Source organism: Patagioenas fasciata, chromosome 8, assembly GCF_037038585.1.
Source record: "Patagioenas fasciata isolate bPatFas1 chromosome 8, bPatFas1.hap1, whole genome shotgun sequence".
Lineage (NCBI taxonomy): Eukaryota > Metazoa > Chordata > Aves > Columbiformes > Columbidae > Patagioenas > Patagioenas fasciata.
The window spans coordinates 28429041-28455670 of NC_092527.1; the positions used below are offsets into that span (position 1 = coordinate 28429041).

Below are 26630 nucleotides of genomic sequence, written 5' to 3' on the forward strand. Positions count from 1 at the left end.
TGCTGAGCCCAAAGGTGCCACAACTGAACAAAGCTCCACTCAGCTGGAAGATTTGGTTTCTTGGCTCTCTAACTCTTGGCATTTGGACATTAAGACAATAAGTTCAAATTTCTTTTCCGTAGTAGGGAGCTCAAAGGCATACCTTTTAATAAAGGAGAAGGTGGCACCTTTGATGTGTGTCACTCTTCTTATCTTCATGAGAGACCTGAGGCAGGCAGCGGGATTGCTCAGGGAGCTAAGATATGTCATTCAAAGACAAGCAAGTGGGAGAATGAATGTCCAGAGAGATGGAACTGGAGAAGGTGGTTCTGCATCAGCCAAGTGCCAGGGGCTATAAATCAATTCCACTGCCTTAGTCAGAGGGCGCTTGGATTCCCCCATGGCTCGGTTAAGGCACAAATAAGCTCCTGGGGAGCTAAGTATTACTGGCAGCACATGCTGTTTCAGCAGCAGCATCTGCCTCATAGCTGGCATGAGTGTGGGCCTATGGAAGGATATTAATTCATAGCCTTGTGTTTGCTTTCACCTGAGCACCTGTTCGTAGGAGTTTCTCTTTCACTTTTTCCAAACCATGGATTTATGTTCTGCATCAATAACTGTTTCACAGCAAGACTTGCTAACAGGGAAAGTATATTCCAGCCTCCCAGACAAGACGCTGATGAATTGGCCTGGACCACTGTCTGAAAGTACCTATTATAGAATTTCTGAAAAAAGCTGATGTGACCCAGCAACCATTGCTTGCATCAATGTTAGTTTAAACTAGGAAGCTTTTATCTTCCATGAAAACACAGGTTAGTTAGGATGACCTCTGGCAGTAAGAGAATAAGTATGGAAAACCTGCTGATGTATTCTTAGCATTTGGAGAAAGGGGTAGTTTCTTGCAGAGTGACATCCACTAATGTTTCCAGCATCCCATGCCATATGCCTTATCTTTCTAGTTAGAAACTTTGCCACTAAATCTTACTTTTTGCTGAACCCAGCTAATGAAATACTGTGTTTAAGCCTTATTTGTGCACAAAACCCATCTTGGTTTCTCAATTGTATTTTCCTCAGCAGTTGTAATTCAGGAGACTGCGTTTCGTTTTGAGTTGGATGTAAAAACAGACACAGAAGGCTTCGAAATCTTACTCTTGGATTTCCTGACTTGTCAGAAAGTGCTGTCTTAGGGCCTTGTATAGGAGCCACAGAGGTGGAGAAGTCTTTATGAGTGCTTGTCCTCCCACTTGCAATGCCATGAACAAGCTCCAATCCCGCTAATGACCGACTGCATCTCTGAGACAATGACAGCTGCTTGCAGTGAAATGTGACGACAGAGAACACCACTGCGTCTTTCTAGCAGTGAGATTCAGTGTCGGGGAGTAGGTTAGTGAGCGGGCATGATGTGGCTAGCTAACTGTTCTTGGGGTGCTTTGACTTTGGGAAGGTCTGTACAATCTTTTGCAGACCAAAGTGAGCTGCCCTGGAGCCCCATGAGGATGTTTAACACAGGGGAAAGCCTGAAATAATAGTATCATGGTGATACTGTGAGAATTTGTTTCTCTGGGCACTGCTATCAACTGCCCTCTGGTTATATTTCTTCAGCAACATCTGTGAATCCAACTATTGCTTTTCTTGCAAGTTAGGGACCAGTCTTTTCACTTAGGTATTGCATTGTCCTTCGCAGCCTCCTCTGTGCGTTACTGTGAAAACTATTGTTCCAAACCCAAGACTAATCAGTCCATATGTGAATATGGAAATCTCACAGAGACTACCCTCAGGTTTCTCTCATTCTGCCAGCAGTTTTCCTTCTGAGTGTTAAAGCTCATCTGACTGGTAACTGAGTCTCCCTTTACAGCCCTCTTCTGCACTAGAAATAAATATGCTCCTCCCCAAACCTAGATACCAGCCTTTGCTTAGCTGTGCCATACTGGTGGTTTGCTGGAGTTGGGCATCTGTCCAACTTGCATGAGATGTTGGTTGTTACTGTTGCCCTAAGGTCTGTCAGTGAAGTAGGAATTTTGTGTAACACACAATATGGATCTAGATGGAGCTTCACGAGACAGAATTTGCAAGGGTGTTTTTGTCCCTTTCATTTCTTAGAAGAGGTAGCTGTGAGCTGGAGTACAGTTTAAGACTGTGTTTTGTTTGCAAGAAGTACTCTTTTTGTTGAACATCTTGAAACACTAGGACAGGAGCAATCTTGCAGCTGGTGGAAAGAGAAGTGTGGATTTGAGAGGAAGCTGAGGTAATCATGCTGGAACTTAGACTGTTTTGGTTTTGCATCCAGGCTGCTTTGCTGGGAGTTTTCTACCCTGTTGTTACTGTTCCTGAAAACCGACAACCTGATGGAAGCATCTCACTACAGACTCCTAGTTCTCACCTCAGCTATAAAGATGTGTGTTTCTGTTCTAAGTGGTGGACCTATTTAATTACAGTGCCACCTGCAAGTTGCCTTGTAGGCATAGAAAGGAAACTTAGGTCTGTTGCTGGGCTAAACTCCCCTTCTCAGGAGAATAAAAAGAAAGCTACTGTAATGCTGTAATGCCTCATCTCAGCCTTCTTCACAGACACCTTAGCATGACACACTTTTTGCAGGGGAGAATATTAACATGAACTGAACTTAATTTCTCCAACTGATGACAGTTTCCCACATCATCCAGTTCTTGCTGAGCTTTCCACCCTCGGTAGTGCCCAAAGGGATAATATTCCAGGACTCCTTGAGTCCTAAAGTGTATCTGTCATTATTTAATATGTTAATATTTCAGAACTAGGACTTAGTGATGCTAGGGCTGGGCAGTTAATGTCATAGTAAACATCTCAGCATAAAGAAGTGGGTTGCGGTACTGGGACCACTGACTGCTCCTGTCCGAGTTGCTTATCGGGAAGTCAGTTGTTTAGTTGAACCAGAAACCTGTGGTCTTGTGTCAGCTACGCTGTTAGCTTGAGACACAGCCTGGTCCCTCATCTTCACCTGGAAACGCTTCACTTGAGTGAAGCACATCTTGCAGATGGAAACAACTATTCTGTTGGGGGACCTGGCTTGGAGCTGTCATGCTTTTTGTACATGAGGCCATAACTCACTGTGACCTCAACTTAGGCATGTCAAGGACAACGTTTTCTGTGATGAGTTTAAACATCTTAACCTGACCTTTTCCAAAAAAATAATAAAAAAAAAAAAGGTTTGATCCTGATTTTTGTTTTTTAAAAAAAATGAAAGATGCAAAAGCTTCAGAAGCCAACTGTGTGGAGGGGGAGGATTTTATTTTGATAACATTCCCCTGCCTCTTGATACTAAGTCAAGAACAGATGCTGCAGAAATATCTACAAAATATTTAAGATCACCCCTCTCCTCTGTCACTTGCTCTTGAAAAAGGCGATCAGATCATTCTGCTGCGAAGTGCTGCTTCCTGGCAGAGGTTTTAATGCTCGCTAGGGTAATGGCGAATGGCATTTTGATTGCAACCTTCTCTCACACTGTGTAGCTCCTACTATGTGTTCCCTTGTCTCTAGGTATTGAATTGTTGTTCTGGTACAGTATTTGACTTGAGTTTTTTCCTGCCGTTGTTTCTTCCGTGGGGGACTGTGTGCTATCACACTGCACACACATTTGAGAGGATTCCTTTACATGTGCCTCTTCTGGCATTTTACGATCCTGTCTCTTTCAACATATGATAGCAGACTACGAAGTAGGTCATTTTATTCCCTTTCTGCTTTTCTCAGTTCTGCAGCTCTTGTGATCTTTGAATTCTTTCTGAATATCAGACAGTTTTGGAGACTCGTCACTGGGAGAGTTCAGCGGGCTCCTGAAGCCTCAGTAGTCACCTTGGGATTGGGCCTTAACAGAGCACTAGGGACATCTTTCTTTGTAGCCTTTGTGTGCCATGGATATCGTGTTAATTAGTGCCCTTGACATGTTTTAGAGAGATGAGAAGAAAGAACGATGGCAGCTTTCCTAATGCACAACCATCGCTTGCTGCTGTGATGTGTCCCGTGGCTGCTGCCAGCCCTGCCCTCCTGTTCTCTCCAAGCTGATTGTAGCTGGCGGTTGTCGTCTAGAAGCAGTAAACCGACTGAACAGCTCTACTTATTACCATTTATAAAAATGCATCAAACAAAAGCTCTAGGCACAGTCACAAGTCAGTCCTTAAAAAGGCATATGGAAAGAATTTAGTCCTTCCTGCGTCAGGCCAGTTCAGACTATTGTAGATTTACAACAAACCCGAAAAGTATGAAGTATCTGAATTTTTCAACTTGCAGGCTTGCTTTTCAGTTTTATTCATACAGCCCAAGGTGATGGAAGCATTTGGCTTAAATTACAGCACTGTTTCACTGAACTTCTGTCCCTTGGTTTCTCAGCAGGATAAGTGTGGTAACAAATTCTATGTTAACCCAGGGTGAGAATGGACCCCTATGGTTTATCCCACCTTGAAGGTGTGTTACTATGTGGTCAAATGCATGCAAACTCCAGATTTTGTAGAGCTCCGAAGTGGGAGACCGAGTTGGAGGTGTAGAGAGACGTGGTCCAGAGCTTCCACCCGTGCTGCCTTCTAGTGGTGGTTGATTTCCAAGGGGGCTGTTCAACTGAAAATGCCTGGTTAGCTAGGAAGAGTCAAGTAAAACTTGAACTTCTGTGTATTAGTATAATATAAGGTGCGATTTCTTAACAAATTTGCTAAGCAAGCATAAAATCCTCTTCGAATGTAGTCAAGAATTCAGATGTGAGAATAATACCAAGAGGTCAATGCAGCAGCATTTTGGAAAGAGCACAGTTTAGGATTCCCATTAAAACAAAAATAGTTGTGCAAATAAAATTACCAGCTGGTGCAGCACAAATTAGTGGGTTTAAAATCTGGAGAAAAAGCAACTGAGTTATTAATCCTTGAACTGAAACCCTTAAGTCCTTTTAGTGAGTGACTTCTGCTTGTCATCTAATCCCTTTGAATCGTGGAAAACACAGACCCAGAGTTGTTCTCTGCTGTGTAGTAAGAGGAAATTTAACCAGTGAGCTAAATAAATAAGTTGATTAATTGGCAACAATAAGGGAGCTGTGTATCCTCTGTATCTAATTGCTTTTTTAATATACTCTTCCTCTAACTTGGTGAAAGACACAGGTTTGTGAGTTGCACATGCAAAAATATGCTAAAAAAAAACACTTCACCAAGCCTTCGAACCTGATCAGAGATTGTTGTGTGAATCATCTTATATTACTTTGGACAGTCTCTAATGGGGACATTGCTCAACCAAGCTCAAGTTATGCAATAGAAATTCAAGCTGAAATTGAACACACCTCAGAATCACAGAGTAAATCAGATCTCATTTCCTTGCTTGCAGAGAATGTGGGCTGTGTGGACTTTCTTCCTCCTCCTCCTTCTCAGCAATTTTTATTCTACCAGGTCAGAGCTACCTTTTCCTTATGAGAAATACTGAGTGACTTCCCTGAACCTCTTCAAAAACTCATCAGAGCTAATACCTTTGAAAACGTTTGAGGTCCAAGAGGCACTTGGGAGCACTAAATCCTCACACAGGGATTTTTAGGCTGTAGAACAATGGTGTTCTCCTAGCACTGCAGAAATTACCATGGAGATGATATTTCCATTACGGATCTTGCAGGTACTTATCTGGCAATATGGCAAAAAGAGACATTTAGAGAGAAAGTGGAAGCCCTAGTGATCAACTCTTTATCTCCAAGATAGTGGCATCATGTTTGCCTGCGTCTTCAGTAATGCAGTACGTACAAATACATCCCATCTCTGTAACCAGCAGGTTCAGTTTGGAGCTGTGGTGCATCCTTTTTTTCATTCAGAGAGCAGGCTTTGCGGACAAGTCGTTCTCCAGCTTGTGGTTCTGTGTACTGATTAGCTCAGCTTGAGGATTCAACAGCTAAAGGTGCTTTGGAAAATAAGCTTAACTTTTGTTCTCACCTTTGGAGAAAATGGGGCCAGTGCCAGCACAAGTCACCTTTTCCTTGAATGTCGATGACGGGCGTACAGCCAACACAATAATCTTATTGGCCTGTTAGCAAAAAAACTCTACTTTGTGTCATGTCCTTCCTGCCTGTCCAGCACCTGAACTTCTGTGGAGATAACACTGTCACTCTCTTAGAGGTAGGATACCCTTTTTCAGTCTCTTCACAGCCATGCATTCTGAAGGGACTTGTCCTTGGTGGTGTTTTGGGGTTGTTGCTGAGAGTGTCTGAATTGTGAGAAAGCCAGTGCTGAAGAGACAGCAAGTCCGATGCTTTAAGGATGTAAGTGGAACAAGTGTTGCAGGGATAAATACTAAGTTCTTGGGCACACAAGCCCTTTTTGTCCTTCAAACATCTTTGGATTGTAAGGTGCCACTTTACCATGGCAGGAATCCTTCTTGAGACACACAGCTATTATCTTGGGCCCTGATTGCTTCTGTTAGGTATAAGGAGAAATGACTAGAAATAACTGAGTGTCAGCAAATTTTGGTACCTCTGTGTTTATTTCAGAGAACGCACACAGACTTCTCTCCCTGAGAAAAGCAGCAATAAAATGTCAGACCATGTGGTTTCTCAGAAGCCTCTGACCTGTTTTTCTGTGTGTGGTCCATGCCCAAGTCTGCTCCCTCTCAAATTCACCTTGCTGACTGCTGGCCAGCTGTCCCGCACATCTCCATTTCTGTCAAATGTCTCAGCTCATAAAGTTTAACACCTCATTAGGCCCTTGCTAGTGATTATCTTGGATAGTAGCCTCTGTATTTCTAACTGTCCCACTAGCCATTTAAATGTTCATTTTGAATTAACTTAGCAGTCAACTTTAAGCAGCTCTGGTTTTACAGCAAAAGATGTTTTCTGTGCTGGCCGTGAATGCTTCCGAGCATAAATGGTCTCATTCTGTTTCAGCTCTGGTCACTGCCCAGATGGAGTTCAAAAAGAGTGACACATCCCAACAGGACAAAAGGGGATAATACAACAAATTAAAATGTTAACAAGCTTCACTCCTTCAGTATGTCATATCAGACATTATTTGGTTCTCTTCCTTTACCTTCATCACAAACTTTGTCTTTTCCTCCAGCTGTGCAATAGAATAGGATCCAAAAATGCATCTGGAGTTTGTGAGGAGTCAGTTTGGACAGATTTGATCCCATTGCCTTAGTAGAAATTTAATCACTGTCATAATTGTTATAAACTTAACTTGTACAACTGCATTCTCAGTGTCCAGGGGACAGTCATCTCTGCTCCTTCTTACCTTCGCAGTTCCTCCGGATGTCCACACTGTGCCCGGTCATCACTGCCCTCAGTGCTTGTGACCAGAATGAAGATACTTCCGAGTTGCACATTAGGGTGCCTTATATCTGAAATAAGTGCATTTGAAGGAGGAGCTACTCCTGTATTGCATTTTAGGTGGCCAGCACATAGATGGACTTGAACCACTTTTGGAACTGCAGCCTTGGACCAGATACTTGGCAACTGAAGTTCCCTTTTCACTACAGGATTTTCTGTTTATAAGGATCATCCAGCAGCTTATAGCTGTCTGTTCCAACTCCAAATTTGCAAAAGCCTTAATAGCTAAAACTTTTAAATGGGTTGAGTCACACAAACTTCCAAGCTCTGCCCACCTTTCTTTGTTAGCCAGCTACCTTAGCATACAGCTACTACACTTTTTTCTAGCTATTTGTAGCTACAGCTATTTGTAGCTAACCGATTAACTATAGATCTATTTCTTTTGGGTCGTACCTTTAGAATGTATTTTTGCAGATTGAATTTATAAGTCTCTTAAAGTCTTTAAGCTGCAGTAAAGTCTTCTAGATATGACCATGCAGGAAGGGATTCTTGAGGTCACTGTGATAAACCTGCAAATGTTGACTGAAGGCTCAATGGTGGTCAGAAAGACAGATATAGAATTAGAAATTATTAGGGAGACAACAAAAATAAAGCAGGAGTACTGGGGTTGTCACGGACTTACACAGTGACAACAATGTTTTAAATCTTGTATATCGATTCCAGTGCCCTTATTTCAGAAAGGATACTGTAGTAAAAAATAGTACAGATAATCAAACAGTTATTTGCTTGTCTGATTTATTGGTATCCAGACTTGCTTGTATTCGAAAGTGTTCTGGTTTTCCCCATCTTAGAATGGACTTGCGTTCATTTTCTGCATGTGGTCAGTCAGGCAGGTGAGCTCTGGTTTTCCTCTTTCTTGGCCTTTTCGTGCTTCTCCAGCCACTGAATTTTATTGCCTTTTATCACTTCTGTGGTGCAATTAATAGCTTGACTTAAATGTAAGTAGGAGCTATGGAGCTGATCTTTCTAAGCCCTCTCCCTCCCAATGCATATCTTCCCCCAGTCCAAACGGGTGTTTCTCTGGCATGTCCTATATTCTGTTGACTTGCTTTAAATACACACTATCCGCTTGGTTTGTGGCCAGGTTTTTAGTGTATTGCTATTTAGCTTTGCTGCTTCCTTTAATTAATTTATTCATGATGTGCAAACTATGTTTAACAAGATTTCTGATTGTTTTTTTAAAAAAAGTCATGAGCTAAGTGGTTAGCATCTACTTTTTCTCAGCAAATGTCACGCCCAGGGTTGTACCAGTAGCATCTGTAGAGGCTGTTTGCCTGCTAGTTGCTGTAAAAGAAGGAAAAAGAAGCAGCAAATGCATGGTGAGCTCTATGGCTTTCTGTAGTGTCTGTGTTTTGCTTTCATGTGTCTTGATCTTCAGGTCAGAATCCTGGTGAGTTGTTTGTTTGGTGTTTTTCCAAGTCAGCGTCTGTAATGATTAAATGCCGTAGAAGCCCGTGGTGGCTGTGTGAGGTGCACAAGCTCTCTTGGATCCCCTGCCGATTCCTGTGAACCTGACCAGGTGACATAGTTCCAGAAACCTCCTGTGACTGCACATCTTTGATTAGACCATAACCAGAACAAGGCTCACCATTGTTTTTCCCTTGGGCGCAATTAGACTTTGCTTTCTTCGAACTGGAACAGTCCACTTGCTTCTGTCGAGGTTTGATTTAACGGAAAGGTTTTGGTTGCATACCCTGTCTTAATCTGTTCTCTAGACAGCTTTATTCCTGAGCCAGCTGTCTTCTGGGCAAATGTGAATTTCTTTCCTAGGAATGAGTTTCCTCTGGTGTACACCAGGTGTCCTGTTGTCACCTCATCGAGACAATCTGAACTGAAACTTGTATATTTGAGTTTCAACATTTGCCAGGATGCTTTCTGGCTGCTGGCTCTAGAGAGATTTTATTTCTGTCCTTTTCTTAAAATCTTCAGCTACTGTTCTTTTAGGTTCTTGTAGCTGTCTTTGATTTCTGTAAAAGCTTTGTATGTCCTGGCTTCTCAGTTTGGGTGGAGCAGCAGCTCTTGTTTTGGGCACCGAGGTCACTGGTCTTACTTTGGTCAGTTAATGGGTCCTGGAGAGCTGCTGCTGGTTGTTTTTTTTCCTCTGTGCTTAGAGAAACAAGGTCTTCTGTAAATAGAGGGTTGCACCAAAGGTTGTACACAAATCACAGCATTCATTTGCTGACTTTAGCCACTTAGGTTGAAGGGCTAATATGCAACAGTGAGCATAGGATGCTCTGTTCATCTTGTCTCATGTTTTGGTGACAGCAGTTGATTTACTGCTGTCCTAGATTGCAACTGTAGATAAAAAGCTTCTCCTGGAACAACCCATCACATTTCAGCACTTAAGTTAATTGTAAGCACAACGGGGAAATAAAAAAATTAATGGTCCAGTCCATAGCTGTCTGCAATGCATTTAAAGTCTTGGCAGAATTGCAAGTGCTCTTACATACCTTGCAGTGAGAAATGTTTTCATAAATGCCACCAGCTGGAGATAAGGGTTCACAGCTCCAAAATGGGCTGTAACTCCAAAATAGCAAATCTATCTATCTCAGGGTTTTATGCTCCTGCCATCATCCTGGCTGCTGCCTGCCTTCCTCGCAACATTTCTAACAACAGGCAAGCTTAATGGACCACATTCAGTTCCTGGTAGCTCTCCCCCTCCAGATATAAAAGTCTGCTTTGGAGGGTGCTTTTTTATTAATTGATAATTTTTAAGATAATTTGTTTCAGGATCTTTAACTTCTGTTTTTCTGTCTGGGCCTTGGAAATGCCAGTGTTGTGCAGTACATGGATGTTTGTTCTCTTGGCAGAAACCCACCAAACCCATTTTCCCCTCTTGAATGACACAGAATTGCCTCCTGTATTTCCCGTTGAGAGCCTGTCCCTGCAGTTTGGGAAAGAGCCCAGAGTCCCACAGAGAGCGCCACGTTCTTTGTGCCAAGTCGGATATTCAGTTTAGTGTAAACCCACTGACCATCCATGGAACTAAGAAAAGTGGATTAGTCTTGAGAAAAAGCAGTGTGAGGCTAAGTGCATTTTTGCTCCTTGTCCAAGTGGTTTGAGCAAAGTGCATTTAACAAGTATGGAAGTTGTCATGTGTGTAGACATGACTCTTGAAATTATTCTGTAGTAAAATGATTCATGGCACAGGTTTCCTAGTGAGGTGAGCAGCCTTTCAGCTACCTGATTCCTGGAGCTCAGAAGATTACATACTGCCAGCACAGGACTTCCTAGCCTCAGTTGTGGCTACACAGGGATGTCGAGGGTTATCAACCACATGAATATATTCTATTTGTCTGTACCTTTTACAAATTAAGTCCTCTGCAAGCTGTGCATATATCTGCTCTCTGTGACCGTGTCTGTTGTTACTTGCTTTTGTCCTACTTTGCAGCCTTTCTGCTTCTGAAAGTAACTTAAATCTTGTGAAGGTCTGTCCCATGAGAGCTTGGAATGGGCACTGCATTGTGCATTTACAGCTGCTTCTGGGTGGAGCTGAGGAACAGTTTCGGCTTTGAGATGTTTCTGAAAGCTGTGTGATTTCCAGATTGGTTGCGTCAATGAGTCTTTTCCCACCATTAAATAGAGTTGAACACCTTAGGCTTCTAATGGATTGTGGTTTTAAAACACCTCTGAAGCAGATCACTCTTGTCCAAAAATGGGATGCCATTTCTACTAGCAGAGTTCAGAGAACGGGACTCATTTTCTGAGTGAGCGGATAAATTATTTCTCTTTAGAAAAGACACCTGTGGGCAGAGGAGAAAGGCTGTAACTGAACTTTCCCACTCCATGGATAGAAACTGTCAACTCTGTAGGCTTGTTCCTTCAAAGATCACGGATCTCGGTGAGATCATTGAACAAACATCTGAGCTACTGTATGTCATCTGAGCCTGACAGACTGTGGCTCTGTGCTGAGGTGAGGCAAAAGGGACGTGAAATGTTCCTCCTTGAGAGGAAATAATAATAATAATCTTTCATGTACAATCAAAACCTTTTGCCTTGTCTAGAGAAGTGGCAAGGCCTGGATTTCAGTACTGCTTAAGTACAAATATACAAAAGCAGATCTCAGGAATTGTTTGGGACATAGAGAGTTAGTCTGTCCTTGGGTTTGGCTGGGCACAGAGCAGTGCAGTGGACACAGCAGGAGTGACTGACAGGGACGAAGGACAAAATGATTGGCACAGATTGTTCATTTCCAAGCTCCTAGACATAGTGTGTCCTGGCTAATGTTTAATGAGTCCAGCAGAAGAGGACTGGGACACAGGAAGTGTCTGAGTAACCTGGTGGGAACTGTGTGCAAGGGGACCCTGCATTCAGCAGGGTAAAGCAGAACAAGGCACTTCTGCCTGTCTCCTGGCTCTCTCATCTTTCCTATGTGCTGCTCAGCCTTCACCATCTGTCCAGCTCCAGGCTCAACTCTCATCAGCTTGTTTCCCCACAGTCTGTTGTGGAGCGTGTATTCATGGCGCGGTGCTGTTGCAGGGCTTCTGGGCAGCTGCACCCAGCTCTGCAGACCTTTCTCCCTCCTATGACCTGGACACAACTCTTATGCCCAGCATTGCTGATTTATTCTGCGTCAGTGCAGTCCTGTTTCAGACCTCAGAGGAGAAGTTTGTCCTTGGTTGTTTTCACTTAATTTTTTGGGCTAGCTGAGGTTTTTACTACTGGAAAAATAGTAATTTTTTCATGCCCCCAGGGTGGGCAGGCTGCTGCTTCCTACTCTGAGGGTGACACTTGTGTGAGCTGGTGGGGCCTGTCTTACAGGTTTAGTCTGACCAGCCTCACGCCCTCAGCAGGAAAGGGCCATCCATCCTCCGCTTGTGTGTAATATGTACAGCAGCAGCTTGGTGCAGGAGATCTGCGGCACTGGAGCAGGAATGACAATGTGCTCTGCGTATCTTGCACATATATGGTGTGACTACACTTGCATCTCAAGCCCAGCTCTTTGTCTTTGCCACCACAGGCTCCAGACTCATTCTGCGTCCTCTGGATCTGTAGATGTGTGCTGTTTGCACTGCATATCTCGAGAATCTGAGTTGTTAGACTGTCATAGCAACATCCTCCTCCTCTTCCTCTTAACATTCGTGAACACAATATTAATACTCATGGCTTGATCAGCTCAGGGGTGAGGGATGGTGTTGAAGCATCAGCACTGCATTTAGCTCCAGGACAGCTGCAAAGGTAGTTTTGGGTCAGACAAAAGGTCTGTGCTGCTGCTTGTCCTAGAGTGGATGTTTTTCTTGAAGCCAGTGTGAATGGCAGCTGTTTCCAGCACACATGTGTAGCACTGGCACTCTTAGTGGATCCTCTCTCTGAACTTGGCTCCTGTAGACAGCAAAAGAGGAAAGGGAGAAGAAAACGAGTGCAACCAGGGTCTGGGCTGAGTCTATTGGGAAATACGGCAGCTGTGTGTGCGTTTTTATTTAACTTGTAATTATTTAGTTATGTACTTTGTCTTTGGCACTTCTGGGAATTAATCCCAGCAAAGACTCCAGCCTACATCAGCAACTTTTAAGTTGCTCTGTGGGAAGTGTGATGCCATTTGGGGAGGGGGAAGGCATATTAATTAGGAAATACTACAGTAAAATTTATGTCAGTTATCTGGCACTTCATTATGGAGAGGCAATAGCCTCTTCATAGTCCAGGTGGCAGCAGCCTTTTCATTACAGTGAGAAATGTTGCTATTCAGTTGAATTCACTAGGAGAAACACTTGGGGACTATGAGTTGCTTGTGGAGATTAGTGAGAGAGAAAAAGGGAAAGATTTGTACTAAATATGGAGTAAACAAGCTAGCTTGAGGACTCCAGTATAAAATGCTTCTACTAGAATAGTGAAGCCCTAGTATCTCTTCCTACAGCCTGCATCCTCTGAGCTGGGGGCTGCTGGGTTTGCTTGTGGTATCTTAGACTTCACCTAGGTTTCAGAGGTGAGGCTGCTGTAGTTCCCTCTGTGGTACACAGCAACAGGGACTCCACTGCCTCTGCAGAGAGGACAGAAGGCATGTTTGTCTGTCCCCGGCTGCCTGTGGCCCGCACACCATGTCCGTGCAGAAGTGCTGGTGAGGGCGTTACATGCCCCAGAGATGGGCTGCTCCGTCCTCCAGCATGGGACAGCAGTACCCGGCTTCTCTGTCCTGTGAGAGCATGCTAGGCCTGGCCTGGGGAGCCTCCAGCATCCCAGCTTTGTGAGCCACATGGACTTGGTGTGGGGAGCAAAAATGCCTTTTAACCTGGGGTTTGTTGGGGTGCTTTTTTGCCTTTTGCTTCATGTGTGATAATTCGATCAGCTCTTTTCCAAGTGTTTCTGTGTTGTGGGTGCTAATGACTGTTTTATGGGCACGGAGAAGCTTTAGCGAAGTACCAGTGATGCTGACTGTTTGCATTGCTGTCCTTTTCTGCACTGATTAAAAGGTGAGTGTAGAGACCTTGCTTTCTTCTTGCTTCCATTTTCCCTTTATTTTTTTCTTGTTACCTGTGTATGCTTGCCAGAATCTGCCCACCACCAGGTCCTTTGCTGGGTGATGTGAATTGGTGGCGCTCTCCAATTTTTTGTTGCAGTAAGGCAGAGCCTGCAGTTGTAGATGATGAAAGATTCTGCAGGTTAAAAAGTTACTAAGCAGTGTAGCATACTGTGTCTGCCAGACATTAATAGGTGCACCCTAGTTCTGTGTGTTGCCTGTTAGATTTCATTGCAGGTGCAGCTCCCTTTCTGGCTTTGCTGTGAACAGGAGCTGTCTTCTCCTGGGCAGGATGAAAATCTGAAGCTGCTGCGTCTAAATCCCTTTGCTTCCCCAGGACAGGATCTTCCAGAAGGTCTGGTCTCTCCTGGGAAGGCGCAGCAAGTCAGCTTGTGTTGAGGATCAGCCAGAGGGAACAGCTCTGGTGCCGTAAGAAGGAGCCTGTCTGTAGAAAGTGGTACAGCAAAACATGGTCTGTTTTGAATGCTGAAAATTTTGGGACAGGAGCAATTGTTTCTGAGGAAACTGGTTTCAGAGCTTGTGTCCACAAGAGTCCACTGAGCCTTCAGAGGCTGTCCATCCAGTTTGCAAGGGAGTGGTAAGCTGGTGGTTCACCACAGTAAGGAGCCAAAAACTGTGAAATACTCTTGTTCCTCTGGGTGCAGCGGCATGGCATGGCGTGGGTGGGATGCTGCTGAGCCCCAGATCAGCCCCTCCATTGGCAGCCAGTTCCCCTGCTGTGTTACCCAGAGGGATGCCCGTGCTCACAGGGTGTCCGTATTGCTGGGGAAGGCATAGTATGGGGCAGGTGTAGCTGCAGGAGCGACCTGAAATCTGAGTACCACAGAAAGCACTTGCTGTTCAGAACAGGTCCCGAAAGGTTGGTTTGGGGACACGTATGCAGGGACTAATGTTTCTCTGGAGTTTCTGGAAAGCAGTCAGTGAGTGAGTGGTCAGGCAGAGGGTTAATGTGATGGCAAATTATCTTTAAATTACAGCGGTGCAGCTCCACTGACTTCTGTTTTGTTGCAGTGAATTAAATGAATGAATGTAGCCTCTAGGGCTAATACAGGTAACTGCAGGAAAGGAATTCAGCAGCCTTTGCCTTTCTTGTATTGACCATATCTGAGTTGCTCACTTCTGTTGTATTGCATTTTTAAGACTCTGATCTCCCTAAGGTAACCTAGAAAAAGAGATTTAGGTTGCGACTCCACTTAATTTTTTTACACTGTAAGGATCCAGTAAAGCTTTTTTTAAAAAACAAAACACACACCCTGCATGTTTCTCCTTGCAATCTGAGGAGTGTCACATCAAGCTCCTTGAAAATCTTCTACAGTTGATTTTCTTCTGCCCTTGCCTGACACTAAAGTGGTGTTCTTCCAGCTGCTCATGAGACTTTAAAAAACTGAATGACTATTTAGCATCTGTGTGGAAGAGTCCAGGTAAAAGTCCCCTCTTTTAAGTTATTAATACTTTACCTTCTTGGAATTGATGTTTCCTAGTCTTCCACAGCGACTTCTAGGAAGACTGGGTTGGACAAGACCTTGAAAGAGACATGCTGTAATCTCAAAATTGAATTCCTCTGGTTCTTTGTATCTGACAGAAAGGTGCAGATAAGGATCTTGTATGTTTAACACAAAAGGGTGTTCTTCCTGCAGTCGTTTTCCTGAGCAAAAGTCAAAGCGGTGTGTGAGAAGGGTGAAGGATGCTAACACACAATCTTCTGTTACACGGAGGATGTGTTTTTCTGTCATCTCTGTAGAAAGCTGATGCCTTTCAAACCTTCATGTTAGATGCTCTTAATACCTTCTGCTGCTCTTTAACCTCTCCTCTGTCTAGCAGCTGCATCTTAAAGAGCAGATGAAATCGTCTCTAGGATGGCAGGTCCTAATCTCAGTAACACTTTCTATCTGTTATAAGGTATAAAGTGAAATGATCTGTGAGTGGGTTTATCTCAGATCCCACGTAACATTTCTCAGTAGCAGCAAGAAAGGGAAATTATCAGGCAGTAAGAAGAAACTGTTTATTTTTAACTTACCCTTTCTTTTAAAATTCTATTTCATAATTAAAGGAGATAAGGAGTGGAAGCCAATGAAAATACACAGCTAAAGGGATACACTGATCTCAAGTTCACTGCAGAGATAATAAGTAGCAGGTAACACAGTATAGACTTTTGGGACCTCTTGTTCCTTCACTGCTCTCCTCCTGGAGTATCAAACCAAGTTCCTAGCTGCCTTTCAAAGGTGACACAGGAGGGCTGATTTAAAAGGTACTGCCTGTAGAGCTTGCTGCTGCCCTTGGAGTTTACTACTCCTCATCATGGTTTGAGAATGCCTCTGTTGAGTATCTGAAGAGATCTCTGCTCGGAGCTAGCAAGGAGGAATCCTGATTCTTCGTAGAGAAGAGTGTGCATCCATTGTCTGGGCACACCCCTATGGCCCTATGCATGGCTGTGTGTAGGGGGACACACAGGAGTGAAGGCGTGCCCAAGGGGAAGGTTCCTGTGGGGTGGGTAAAATGCTTCCAATCTGAGTTACTGCTGGAGAAACCTGTTCTACTCCTCACCTTTCAAACAAGGTTTCTCCCCTGCAGTTTCTTAATCTTGATCAACTTGGCTTTCTCAGATTGACAGGAGGAGAACCCGCTGATTCATGCAAGCTGCTAGGTCTGTATTGCTCAGAAGTTGCGTTACACTATTACCCTCCATCCCTAGAGGATAGTTGCCCCAGAGTAAATTATTCATGTACCCTGGCAGCTTGCTTTAATTGCTGCTCTTGGCTCTGTGATAACTTCTTGCAGCTTCTGCACACAGGAACAAGAAGGCCAGACTGAATGTGGAGGTGGCTGTCATTGCAGTGGAGCTGACAAACAGCATTAGGAAATGAGTGCTGGAGAGGAGGCTGCGTGCCCTTGCAGCAGCAGGACACTCACAGTCGGTTCTTCAATCACGTTGCAAAATGCTGATTCCTGCCCCTAGCTGGCCTCTGCAATGCTGAGGGACAGCCGAGCAGCAAAGAGACCCTGCTGTGTGACCACCTTACCTGGGAACCACTTCTGAGACCTTTTTTCACCCCCAGTCCTAATTTGGATGGTGCCCTGTGGCTTCTGCCACCTCAGGCCCTAGCCTGCTTCTAAGCATTTGCATGGGTGTCTCTCTGTACCACTGCCACATGCAAAGTTTGGGGGAAACAAGCTTTTGAAAGAATCCTAAGTCTAGGTTTCCTAGAGTAAAGGATATAAGGACACGATTCAGTACTGTGAAGGACAGGAGCTGACAGACACCTAAAAGGGCGATTGAGGGCAGTGATTACGTTGCTGGGAGGACAAGAGGAGAAGTATAGAAGGGTTCCTTGTTGTTCTGGTGGCTGTTGTCTTAAATCCTCTGCAATGCTTTTCTTAGGATCTTTTCTGAGTTGTGATGCCTTGGGGCAGAGTCCTCTTCCTTTGCACTTTGTAGTAGGTGGTCCTCCTGGCTGAGGCCTTTCATGAACAAATGCTACTGTAGTGCAAACCTCAAATACTGATATTCTGTTTAGCTCTCAGATCCAATGGTAACAGCCTAAGAAAGAAGTTCATATGTTTAAGAGAATTGTTTCAAGCATATGTTTTGCCCAGGAGTACTGAGCTATATGGTTCCTGTTAGGAAGATTATTGTTAGCATCTCACAAATGCTTTGAGGAATGCATTTGTTCACACAATGCTTTGAAGCTAAAAAGCATTGTGGGAGTCCCGCTTGGTGTTCCCTAGTTAGGTAAATGAATAGTTCAATAGGACAGAGATATGTAACTATGCATTTGCAAGTGTAGCTCAGTGCTGGGAGCAGAGTAAGGCAGTAATATAAGCTGGAGTGCTTTGATTGCAGTAAAGGCAAATAAAATACCTCCTGGGCAAGAAGACCTGGATTCATGTCTCCATCTGTTTCCAAAACAGGAGTCCGTACCAGGGTTGGTCTTCTCTTAGCGCCTCTCAGAATATTGTTGCTATCAGGAGAGAAGTGGAGTGCTGTGTGGAAGCTGACCTGAGCAGCTGTACAAGCTGGTGGTTTAGCAGGTTGTGAATGGTGATTAGCAAGCCAGGAGGCAGGTGGGCTGGCAAAACTAGCATTGGAAGGGCCATGGCATCAGGCAAACCTGTGTTTGCGTAGTGCCTACTGTGTTACATTTGGGTGTACGCTGGTAATTAGCTGCTTAATTTAATGAGATCATGTCTGCTTCTCTTGGTGTCATAATAGTGTTTGGAAAACTGCTGCTGTCATAGATATAGGCTCATCCACTGTTCTCAGGAATGGAGAAACTCTGTAAATTTGAGGGCTGTTCTTTACTGGCGTTCGGAAGACTTTAGTGCCCACCTCTGTGTTGTTAGTCATGAGCCAAATACTGGCTGTTCAAGCCGTGAGTGTTGCAAAAACAGGTGTCAGAGCTGTGATCTAGCTCAGCCTTGCTGCTCCTGTGCTGAGGCGTCTGTGGATGCTGACTCTGCTGTCTTTGGCTGTCTTGGCAGGTTTTGGAAGTTGTACGGTCCAACTACGACACGCTGACTCTGAAACTGCAGGACGGACTGGACCAGTATGAACGCTACTCTGAGCAGCATAAAGAGGCTGCCTTCTTCAAAGAACTGGTAAGCTGCCTTGATTCCGCAGAATTAACAGCCCTTTTCCAAAGCCTTTGCCTATGACCTGGGCAGTGGCATTTTGCAGTATAGCTAAGAAGCCCTGTTATTCCATTTGGCTCCAAAGAGGGGGCAGGAATAGGATCTGAGCAGACACCACATGTCTCAACTGATGTGAATGCTCCCTGCCCTGCAATACGTGGCTGGGGAGAAGCCACCAGACTGCTCAGGCCAGCTCTGATCAGTCAGTCTCTGTCACTTCTGCCATGGGGATCCACTGTCCTTTGTGGTGGTAAATTTGCATGGTGGAGAAGCTGACTGCTCCCACCTTGGGTTTATCATGCAGAGCAACTTAGCCTTTTTGCTGTTGTTAAGGGGACCAGAAAGTACTGGACTGAGCAGAACATGTGATGCTGGTGAAACACGTGTCTGCTTGTTGCTTTCCTCCATCACTCACAAGATAGCATTCTCAAGCAAAGAAAGCAAAGGTGTTCCCTAGAAATGTCTCCTTCTACCAGAGAAGACTAATGGTAGGAAGCCCCACAAAAATAATATAGCGAATGCAAAACTGAGTCCAAATAATTTGCATTGGTAGTTTTATTTTTCAGCAAGCCAGCTTGTTCCAGAGAGCCCTGATGCAACATTTTCTTGTCCAACAGCTGCATCACCAGGAGGCAATGTTTTTGTAGTGGCTGGTATCTGAGGGGAGCCTGGTTTTCCTCACTTTTGAATCATTACAGCTTCAGCAAAGGAGAGATCTTTAACTCTGGCAGCTTCCTCTACCAGTTTGAGAGCTGATTCTTTCTCCCAGCTCTGTCCTTGTTGATTGATGAGTAATTGATGTCTGCCCACTCCGTCACGAGTCTGCATGAGTTTGGGAATGTTATGCCTCCCTCTGTCTACTCTGCTCCAGAGCAAGCATCACTGAATTTGATTTGCTTCCTTCTAATGAATGCTTTTTAATGTTTTCTGGGTCATCCCGGCACTGTCATTGGGTAGGATGTGGGCAAAACCACTTGCAATCGCTTTCATGACATTTTTCTGTGCTGTTTTCTGCCTGGTTTTGTCTGTCTGGCCTGCTGTTTGATACCATATCTGGAATACACGCAAAGAAATTGGGCCATAGCCTTCCTGTGACACAGGCTTCTCCTATTACTGTAGCCTGGAAATCAGATGCATTCATGTTTCTGTTGTCATCTGTTCTGTCCCAAGGGCTCCTGCCCTCCTCAGCCAGCATCTCCTTCCCCAGCCTCTCGCCCACGTGGATGCTCTGCTTCATGCGTGCCCCACTTTCCACTTGGCCTGGCAGAAGCTCAGGCTGATCATGCCAATTGATTAAAATGACATTCTCAGTCCTAAGATAATCACAACAAAACACTTCAGTTAAAATTATTTTCTCCTAGCCTCTTTTTTTTTTTCCCCTCCAAATCCTAATTTTGTATCATTTAAGAATCTGTTTAGCATAACCAGTCCCTCCTCAACGCCCTTCTGAAAATTTCCCATCCAGGTACCCCTGGGACCCTGTCCTCAAGAGTATATGAAAGCCTGAATAATTACTGTCTAAATGTACTGATTTGACCCAGTTGTGAATCTGTTTAATCCACGTTTCTCTAGATGCCCTGAGAATTGGGACCCTATTAAATGTTCTTTACTCACAGCTACAGAAAATCCCCTGCATTCCATTAAGCCATTCTCTCAACACAGTGGGAAACCAACCTGGTATGTCATGATTTGTCTTCAGCAAACCCAGCTGGCCTCCCATCCTCCACACTGTTTTTTCCTCTAGGTGCACAGCAACTGATGGTTTTATTAATTGTTTGAATGACTTATCAGAAAGGCCCCAGTCTGCCCAACCCCCCCCATGTCCTCTTCAAACAAGGTACTTGCTTCTGAGTTTTCGCTTGGGCTTCTGTTGCTGGTCTGCTGATGGATAATATCCCCCTACCCAAGTGCCAAAGGAACAGGACTGGTGGTGAACTACCAGTTTCCAGTATGGTTTCCAAACTCATGCTGGTCCCATCAGGTCTTCCTGAACAGGATCAATTAGCAAATAATTCTTCCCATTTTCTGCCTGGTTTTCTTATCTCTATCTGTGCGATTGCATTAAAGCAAATCCTTCTTGGTAGGGAATGACATGCAGGAGCCATTTTCCTTTTCAGCTGCCTTTTCATCTCCCTGTGCTCCCATTAAGTGGGTGAGCAGAAACTTCCCCAAGCCATTCTCTTGTCTCCTTTATGCTTAGAAATCTTGTTCTCAGTCCTTTGACATGCTTTGCTAATGCACTGTTTCACTTCTCTGGCTATGCCTCAGTGCTGCTCTTTCTTGCTTATCCCAAAGAAAAAATCTGCCTTCTTTTCCCATTCCCTTTTCAAAGAAGCTTTCAAAGGCCTACGATACTGCAGCCACATTGTGGTGGAAGGTAATGTGCAGAGTGTTTTATTAACTGGGTTTTCTAGCCTGTTGTGCTGCCTTTTGAGAGGCTAAAGGAAGGAAGCTAGGAAGTTTTCTAGCACTATTTTTTTTCCCTTTGAACCCTCAGGGATGTCATTTGAGGTCTGTGCTGCTTTGATAGAATGAATGGTTTGGATGTGAGCTTTTGGACCCTTGCATCGCAGCTGCAGGAATATGTGGAAAGAAATTCAGCATCTTTCCAAAGCATTCAGTGTCTTTGCAGTTGGAGAGGTTTCAGCAGAATCTCAAAATAGTCTGATTAGGGATTGATTTCTGCAGGGGAAATTACACTAATTTGACTTTTAATTAGATGTAGTAGTCAGTGTAAACCTTCCTCCCATTGTACAAATTTCTGAAGAGCTGCTTGTTGATTGGAAACAGGTTTAATGATGGGACTTGCTGCAAAATAGGAGTGTCTGTACAGTGTTGCACACAACCAACTATAATGACACAAAACTAGAACTGAATAATGTTTTCCTCACATGGTTAATGCTACCACTTCAGCCATTCTTTCATTTGCTGAATGTTCTCTAGGTTATGTCAGCATTTCATGCATTCCCTGTTCCTTCCGAGTCTGTGGGTTAAATGTGATCCAAACTACTAATAGAGAGAAAACAATTTTTAAAGTTCTTCTGGCCCTCGTGTGCTCCAGCATGCTCCATGCAGGAGCAAGACAGGATGTGGGCTTTGCTTTTACTTCCTGATAGAGTGGGTGTTAAAACTCTAGGCTTACTTTCGGAGGCTGGTTTTGCCCCCTTGTATAAGCCACTCCAGAAGGTTCTGGAAGCTTCCAGGCTGGCAGCCAGGCCAGGGCTGCCCTCTGCACCACGAGGACTGCGGAGGAAGCCTCACGGATGGAGCAACTCAGCCAGACTGCAGGAAGCTTCTGAAGTTTATCAGTGTTACAGGCTGACACCTCCCTGTGTCACTGTCTGGTCTCCCAGCCCCAAAAGGCAGATGAGCTCTGGCTCCTTGTGCTGGAGATAACTTGATTTAACTCTAATTTGAGCTATTCTTACCTTTTAAGCTGGTTGGCTCAGAGCCGCCAGCTTTCTCAGAGCAGGAGAAATGCTGGTCAGAGATTTGTAGAAATGTCAGAGTCATTTTGTGTGTTGTTATCATGCCCACTCCTCTCCCCAACTTGTGTTAAAGCAGATCTAAGTCCATTTAGACCGCTTTCGACCAAAGTTTGTGTCTAAGCTCCTCTTGAAACCTGAAGCTGTATTTAAGTGAAAAGAGCTCCATGCTGGCCCCAGGTGATCTACTCCGCTGCTTCACAACCCATAGGTTTAAAAGTATTTCCTTTTTTTCAGTGTAAATCATCTTTGTCTTAAATTAAGCTAAGTATTTCTTGCCCCATCCCTGGGGAGGCAGAGAAATATTACTCACTGTTCTCTTCTGACCTCGTTTTACATATTGGAGAGTGTTTGATCTGTTCCTCCTAAACCACCTCTTTGCAAGCTAAACAGGCTTAATTTCTTGTGCTCTGCCCCATAGCTACAATTTCTGCTAAGCCCTGTGTTCTCATCATGTGTCACTCCAGCTTCCCTTTCTGGGCCTGTTGACACTGCTGCCACATCCTTCTTGGAGACCTTGATGTGTATGCATTTGGGTGTCTTTTACTGCTGGTGCCTGGCCCCTGGCAGCAGTTCCTCAGGCCAGGTGCTCATTTCTGCTTGTTCTTTCTGTTGCTGGGACCTATGGAAATGCTTCTAGTCAGAGTAGGGATGCTGGCTTACTCTACCTGTAGCACCTGGCCCTTTTCTGCAGGCACTCCCCAGGGCAGAGGACTCTCTGCATTTGTTTAGCTGGGTTTTTCCTCTGCCATCAGAACTGGCTGGGTCTCTGAGGTGGGGAGCCCTCAGTAGAGCTGGGACCAAATCCTGTCGGTGGGGCTCCTGCCAGGGAGACAGCCCAATGCAAACCAGTGCTCTGGAAAACACTTGCACTGGTGTTTAACATGGGCTGTAACGTGTGGCTACTTGACAAGCCTTGATCCCAGCCTGTTTCACTATGGAATAAGGCAAAAGACACGAAGGGAAGAGGGGTGAGGAAGCGCTGCAAGGGAACAAAGATGTGTGGGGTCTCTGCCAAGCATCCCAACGGAGAGGAGTCTGTGGTTTCTCCAGATGTTCTAAAGCTTAAATGTTCCATCCTTAAGTGTAGAAATCTTTGCTAGCTTGGTCAAGTGGTAAGAGGCTGTGCAATGGGGCTCACTGGGGTTCACTTCACAGCTTTGCCTTTTAACCTTCCATGTTTTGATTTGCTTCCCACTCTTCTACACATTCTGCCTTTTCAGGAGCTATTTGCCCTTCTCTTCTGCTTTCTCACCAGGGCAGCAAGTGGGATCCTCAGCAGTATAAACACTGCTAACTTGCTCTTCGAGCCCCCAGTGTTGGATTCCTCATTCTGCTTCTATATAATTCATCTCCCAGTGCTTTTAAAAAGCACAAAACACTAACCAGGTCAGCAGCAACCTTATTACCACAGGCTCCAAGTCTCTGGGAACTGTAATCCCGTTGTTTGGATGAGCCTGTGTCAGTTTTGCTTTCTGTTGCTGCTGCACAGTCGCTGACACAGATGATGTTTGACTTTGTTTTCTCGTTGCCGAGTGCAGCTGAGACTGAGCCCAGTCTGGGGCCGGCGTGTTCGGCCAGCAAGTCTGCAGGCACAAAGGGGGCAGGGAAGCTGCTGCGTGACAGGGCTGCCCAGCTCTTCCTGGCAGAGTCTGCGGGTGACCACAAGTCTGGGCATAATTAAGGGACAAAGGTGTCTCCTTCAGAGACAGCTAGTGACCCAGCTTCAAATGTAAGGCCTGTAACAGCATAAAAACGGTTTCATGCTGAACCTGGAGGTCAGCAGTGTCAGAACTGCCATGCTCATGGGGAGCCAGGAAGAATCCCTTGGCTAAAACATGCTGTTTTGTCTCTGTCAGGTTCGGTCCATCAGCATCAATGTGAGGAAGAACCTTGCTTTCAACACGCTGAGCCAGGAGCTGCTGCTGAAGGAATTCTCTACGATCTCTTGAAGCAGGGATGCAGCCGCTGCGCAGGGCTGACCAGAGACGGGCCTGTCTGGGCAGGGACACTCCAGACCTGCAGCCGGTCGCCCCTTGCCTTCCACCTGCAGAAGGGACTGCGTTTTGTTCTAGGGGAAAGCCTTGCTGCTGTGTGTTTGATCCCAAAGGCGTGTGTTTCAACAGGACTGAGGCTGAGGAGAGGTGATGGGCATGTTGAGGAGAAGGAGGAAGCAATTTTATAAGGTGCCACGGGGGTGGGCAGCCATTCCAGTAATGTAGCAATGGGAGATTCCCTCCACAGCCTCAGGGAAGATGCACTGGAAACCTTTGTAGCAGAGCTGGGCAAAGCTCGCAACCAAAACAATAAAACCAATCTGGCTGTGTGAGAGAGTTCTGGGTTGGGATCGCTCACCTGCTCTACAGAGAAAACTCTCTGATCCCAGGTGAGGGCAGTTCTTTTTCCGTCAGCCTGGATCAACCTGACCTCCCGCAGTGCAGGTCAAATCCAGTGCTGTCCCACTGGGATTGGCTTTGGGGTATAAAACAGCCCGCCCAAGGGCAGACCCTGCTCACTGCTGGCTCCTCATGTCAGATGGTGTTACTTGAACCAAGTCATTGGGCTACTGGAGAAGGAGAAATTTTGCCTCTAAGGCCGTTGGCTTACAGGGTTCTGTCTGAGCCAGTATGCAAGAATATGGGTCATCAAACAGAGCACTTTGTAATTGGAGACCAGCTCTGCTTGGGGTCACTGTTGGTTCCAGTAGCCCAGCTCATATCTGCTGTTTCTAAGGTTGAGGGACATTTTTAGATACTCTGTTTTCATGGGGCAGAGGACAGGGAGACTCCCGTGCCCCACTCCCCTTATTGCCCATCAGAGACTGCATTGCAACAATCCTCCTCTTCCTCACAGGATCGTCTGCCTTGCACGTGTTTGCCAGTGCCTGGTGACCTTCACAAACTAAATCCTGTTTTTTTTCTTTTGTGTGTAGCACGCAATTAAAATGTGGAGTAGTTACTTCACTTTCTCGCTTGTCCTCCCATCTTCACCAAGCAACTTGCAGCAACAGTCTGCCGAGACCTTCCTAGGGAAGAGCTCTGGGATGATGCCCTGGGGCACAGGCAGACCTCTCTGTGCCAGAGCTGAGGCTCTGGAGGTGCCCAGGTCCAGCAGAGCCTGTTCCCAGTGCTGGGTCAGGCTGCCAACTCAGGAATACACAGCGTAAACACCCGCTCCCTACTTGTGCATTTTCAGCTCCCAGCAGTGATGTTAGGATCAGCCTGACTTGGTGGATTGAACTAGAGAAGTTATTTACATCCCAGATCCACATTTTGTTTCTCTGGAAAGCAGTTTGGGTTTTTTTTAAGTGCCTGGTCCACCTCTTACCCTTGTAGGTTACTGTGAGTGATGTGATTCTCAGCCATTTTTAGGCAAGGCTTATTCATGCCAGCGTGTGTTAATTGTGTTAGTGTTTCATCTTTACATGCCATGAGCATGGGAAACTGAAAGCTGTGTCCTTGGCCGCCCACTGGTCACAGCACTCGATGGAGACCATATATTTCCCTTGGGAGCACCAGCTTCTCCCTGCAGAAGACACTTTGCCTCAGCTAAGCCAGACACTTATTTGCTTTCCTGCCGTGCAAGTGTGTGGAAATGTGTACATGTCAGAGAGTCGGTGCTTGGGAGAGCAAGCAGGCTTCATAAAAACATTCTGCATGAGAACAGGCCAGGGCATATAGAAGAAGGCCATTTCTCCAGTGAAAAATGAGTGAAAATGGTTTGTAGCCTGGGGCACTTGTCTGTATGTGTGGGGAGCTCTTGCTAGACCCTCTGGGGGAGGGAGTTTCTTCCCAAAGGGGGCTTGAGTTGCTTCCTTGAGGTGCAGCCACAGCACCGCTGCTGTCAGAGCACTGAGTCTCCCAACCGTCCACATGCCTCCTTTTCTCTGATCCTGCTTAGGCTGAGACTGGACAGATAGGTGAGACAGTTGGGGAGGAGCCTGCCTCTGCCTCAGCCACCTCTGGGATTTTCAGCTTTTCACTCTGGGCTCAGCCATTGAAGGTCTTATCTCCCCCGTGGTGCTCCCTTGCTGGGATGAACTGGGAAGCACAGGCTGTGACTGGGAGCAGCTCCTGAGGTCAGCCCTTGTCCAAGGCTGAGCTGGGGAAGACCGTGACACACATTCTCTTGTCACACCATCACTGAACCGAGCACTGTAAATGGATGTACATACACACCTAGAGCTCAATAAATAGCAGAGCCCTGCATGTCTGGAGTGTGCAGTGTTTGTCCTTTACAGAGGGGAGAGTGGGAGAGTTATGGGGTGGCCCTGTCACCATTTGGTGACATGCTGGCTGCAGTAGAGCAGTCGCTTGTTCTTGGGCCTGTGCAGAGGGAGGTTCTGGTGCTGCTCAGCAGTGCCGCCTCCTTGGTCCAGGCTGTAGGTACCAGCGGGTCCTGAGCATCCTTCTGCCCCTGACGTGCCACTGGGGCTGCCAGTGAGGAAAACAGGAGCAAGACTGATTGCCCATGGATGTGAGCGAGGGATGCAGAGATCTACCTGTGCACTGTATGATACTCTCTCTGCTGCTGCTGTCAGCAAACTTCTGCTCACAGATTTTGCTGCAGATTTGCCTATTTTGTTAAACACGATACTACTACTTGTGTTTTGAGGCCAACTTGAACTAAGCAGAAAGTCGTTTAATTCGTAACATTCAGCCTCAGGACATGGCTGATGGCCCCAAACTTTCCCGTATCTGATCTGAGCTGTTGGGTGTATTTTATTATATCTAATTCATAACCCAGTCTATTA

At 45.4% G+C, this 26630-nt stretch overlaps 1 protein-coding gene across 4 annotated transcripts in view; it reads left to right on the forward strand.

Moving 5' to 3' along the window:
- The window catches only part of ARMH3 (armadillo like helical domain containing 3), a 128868-nt gene extending 102783 nt beyond the window's left edge, over positions 1 to 26085 (forward strand). For all 4 annotated transcript variants that reach the window (XM_071812074.1, XM_065843753.2, XM_071812075.1 and 1 more), the window contains exons 25-26: positions 18243 to 18359; positions 23737 to 26085. In XM_071812074.1, the coding sequence (XP_071668175.1) occupies positions 18243 to 18359; positions 23737 to 23829 (210 nt within the window). In that variant the 3' untranslated portion in view covers positions 23830 to 26085. The remainder of the gene's footprint in view (positions 1 to 18242; positions 18360 to 23736) is intronic.
- The last annotated feature ends 545 nt before the right edge of the window (positions 26086 to 26630 follow it).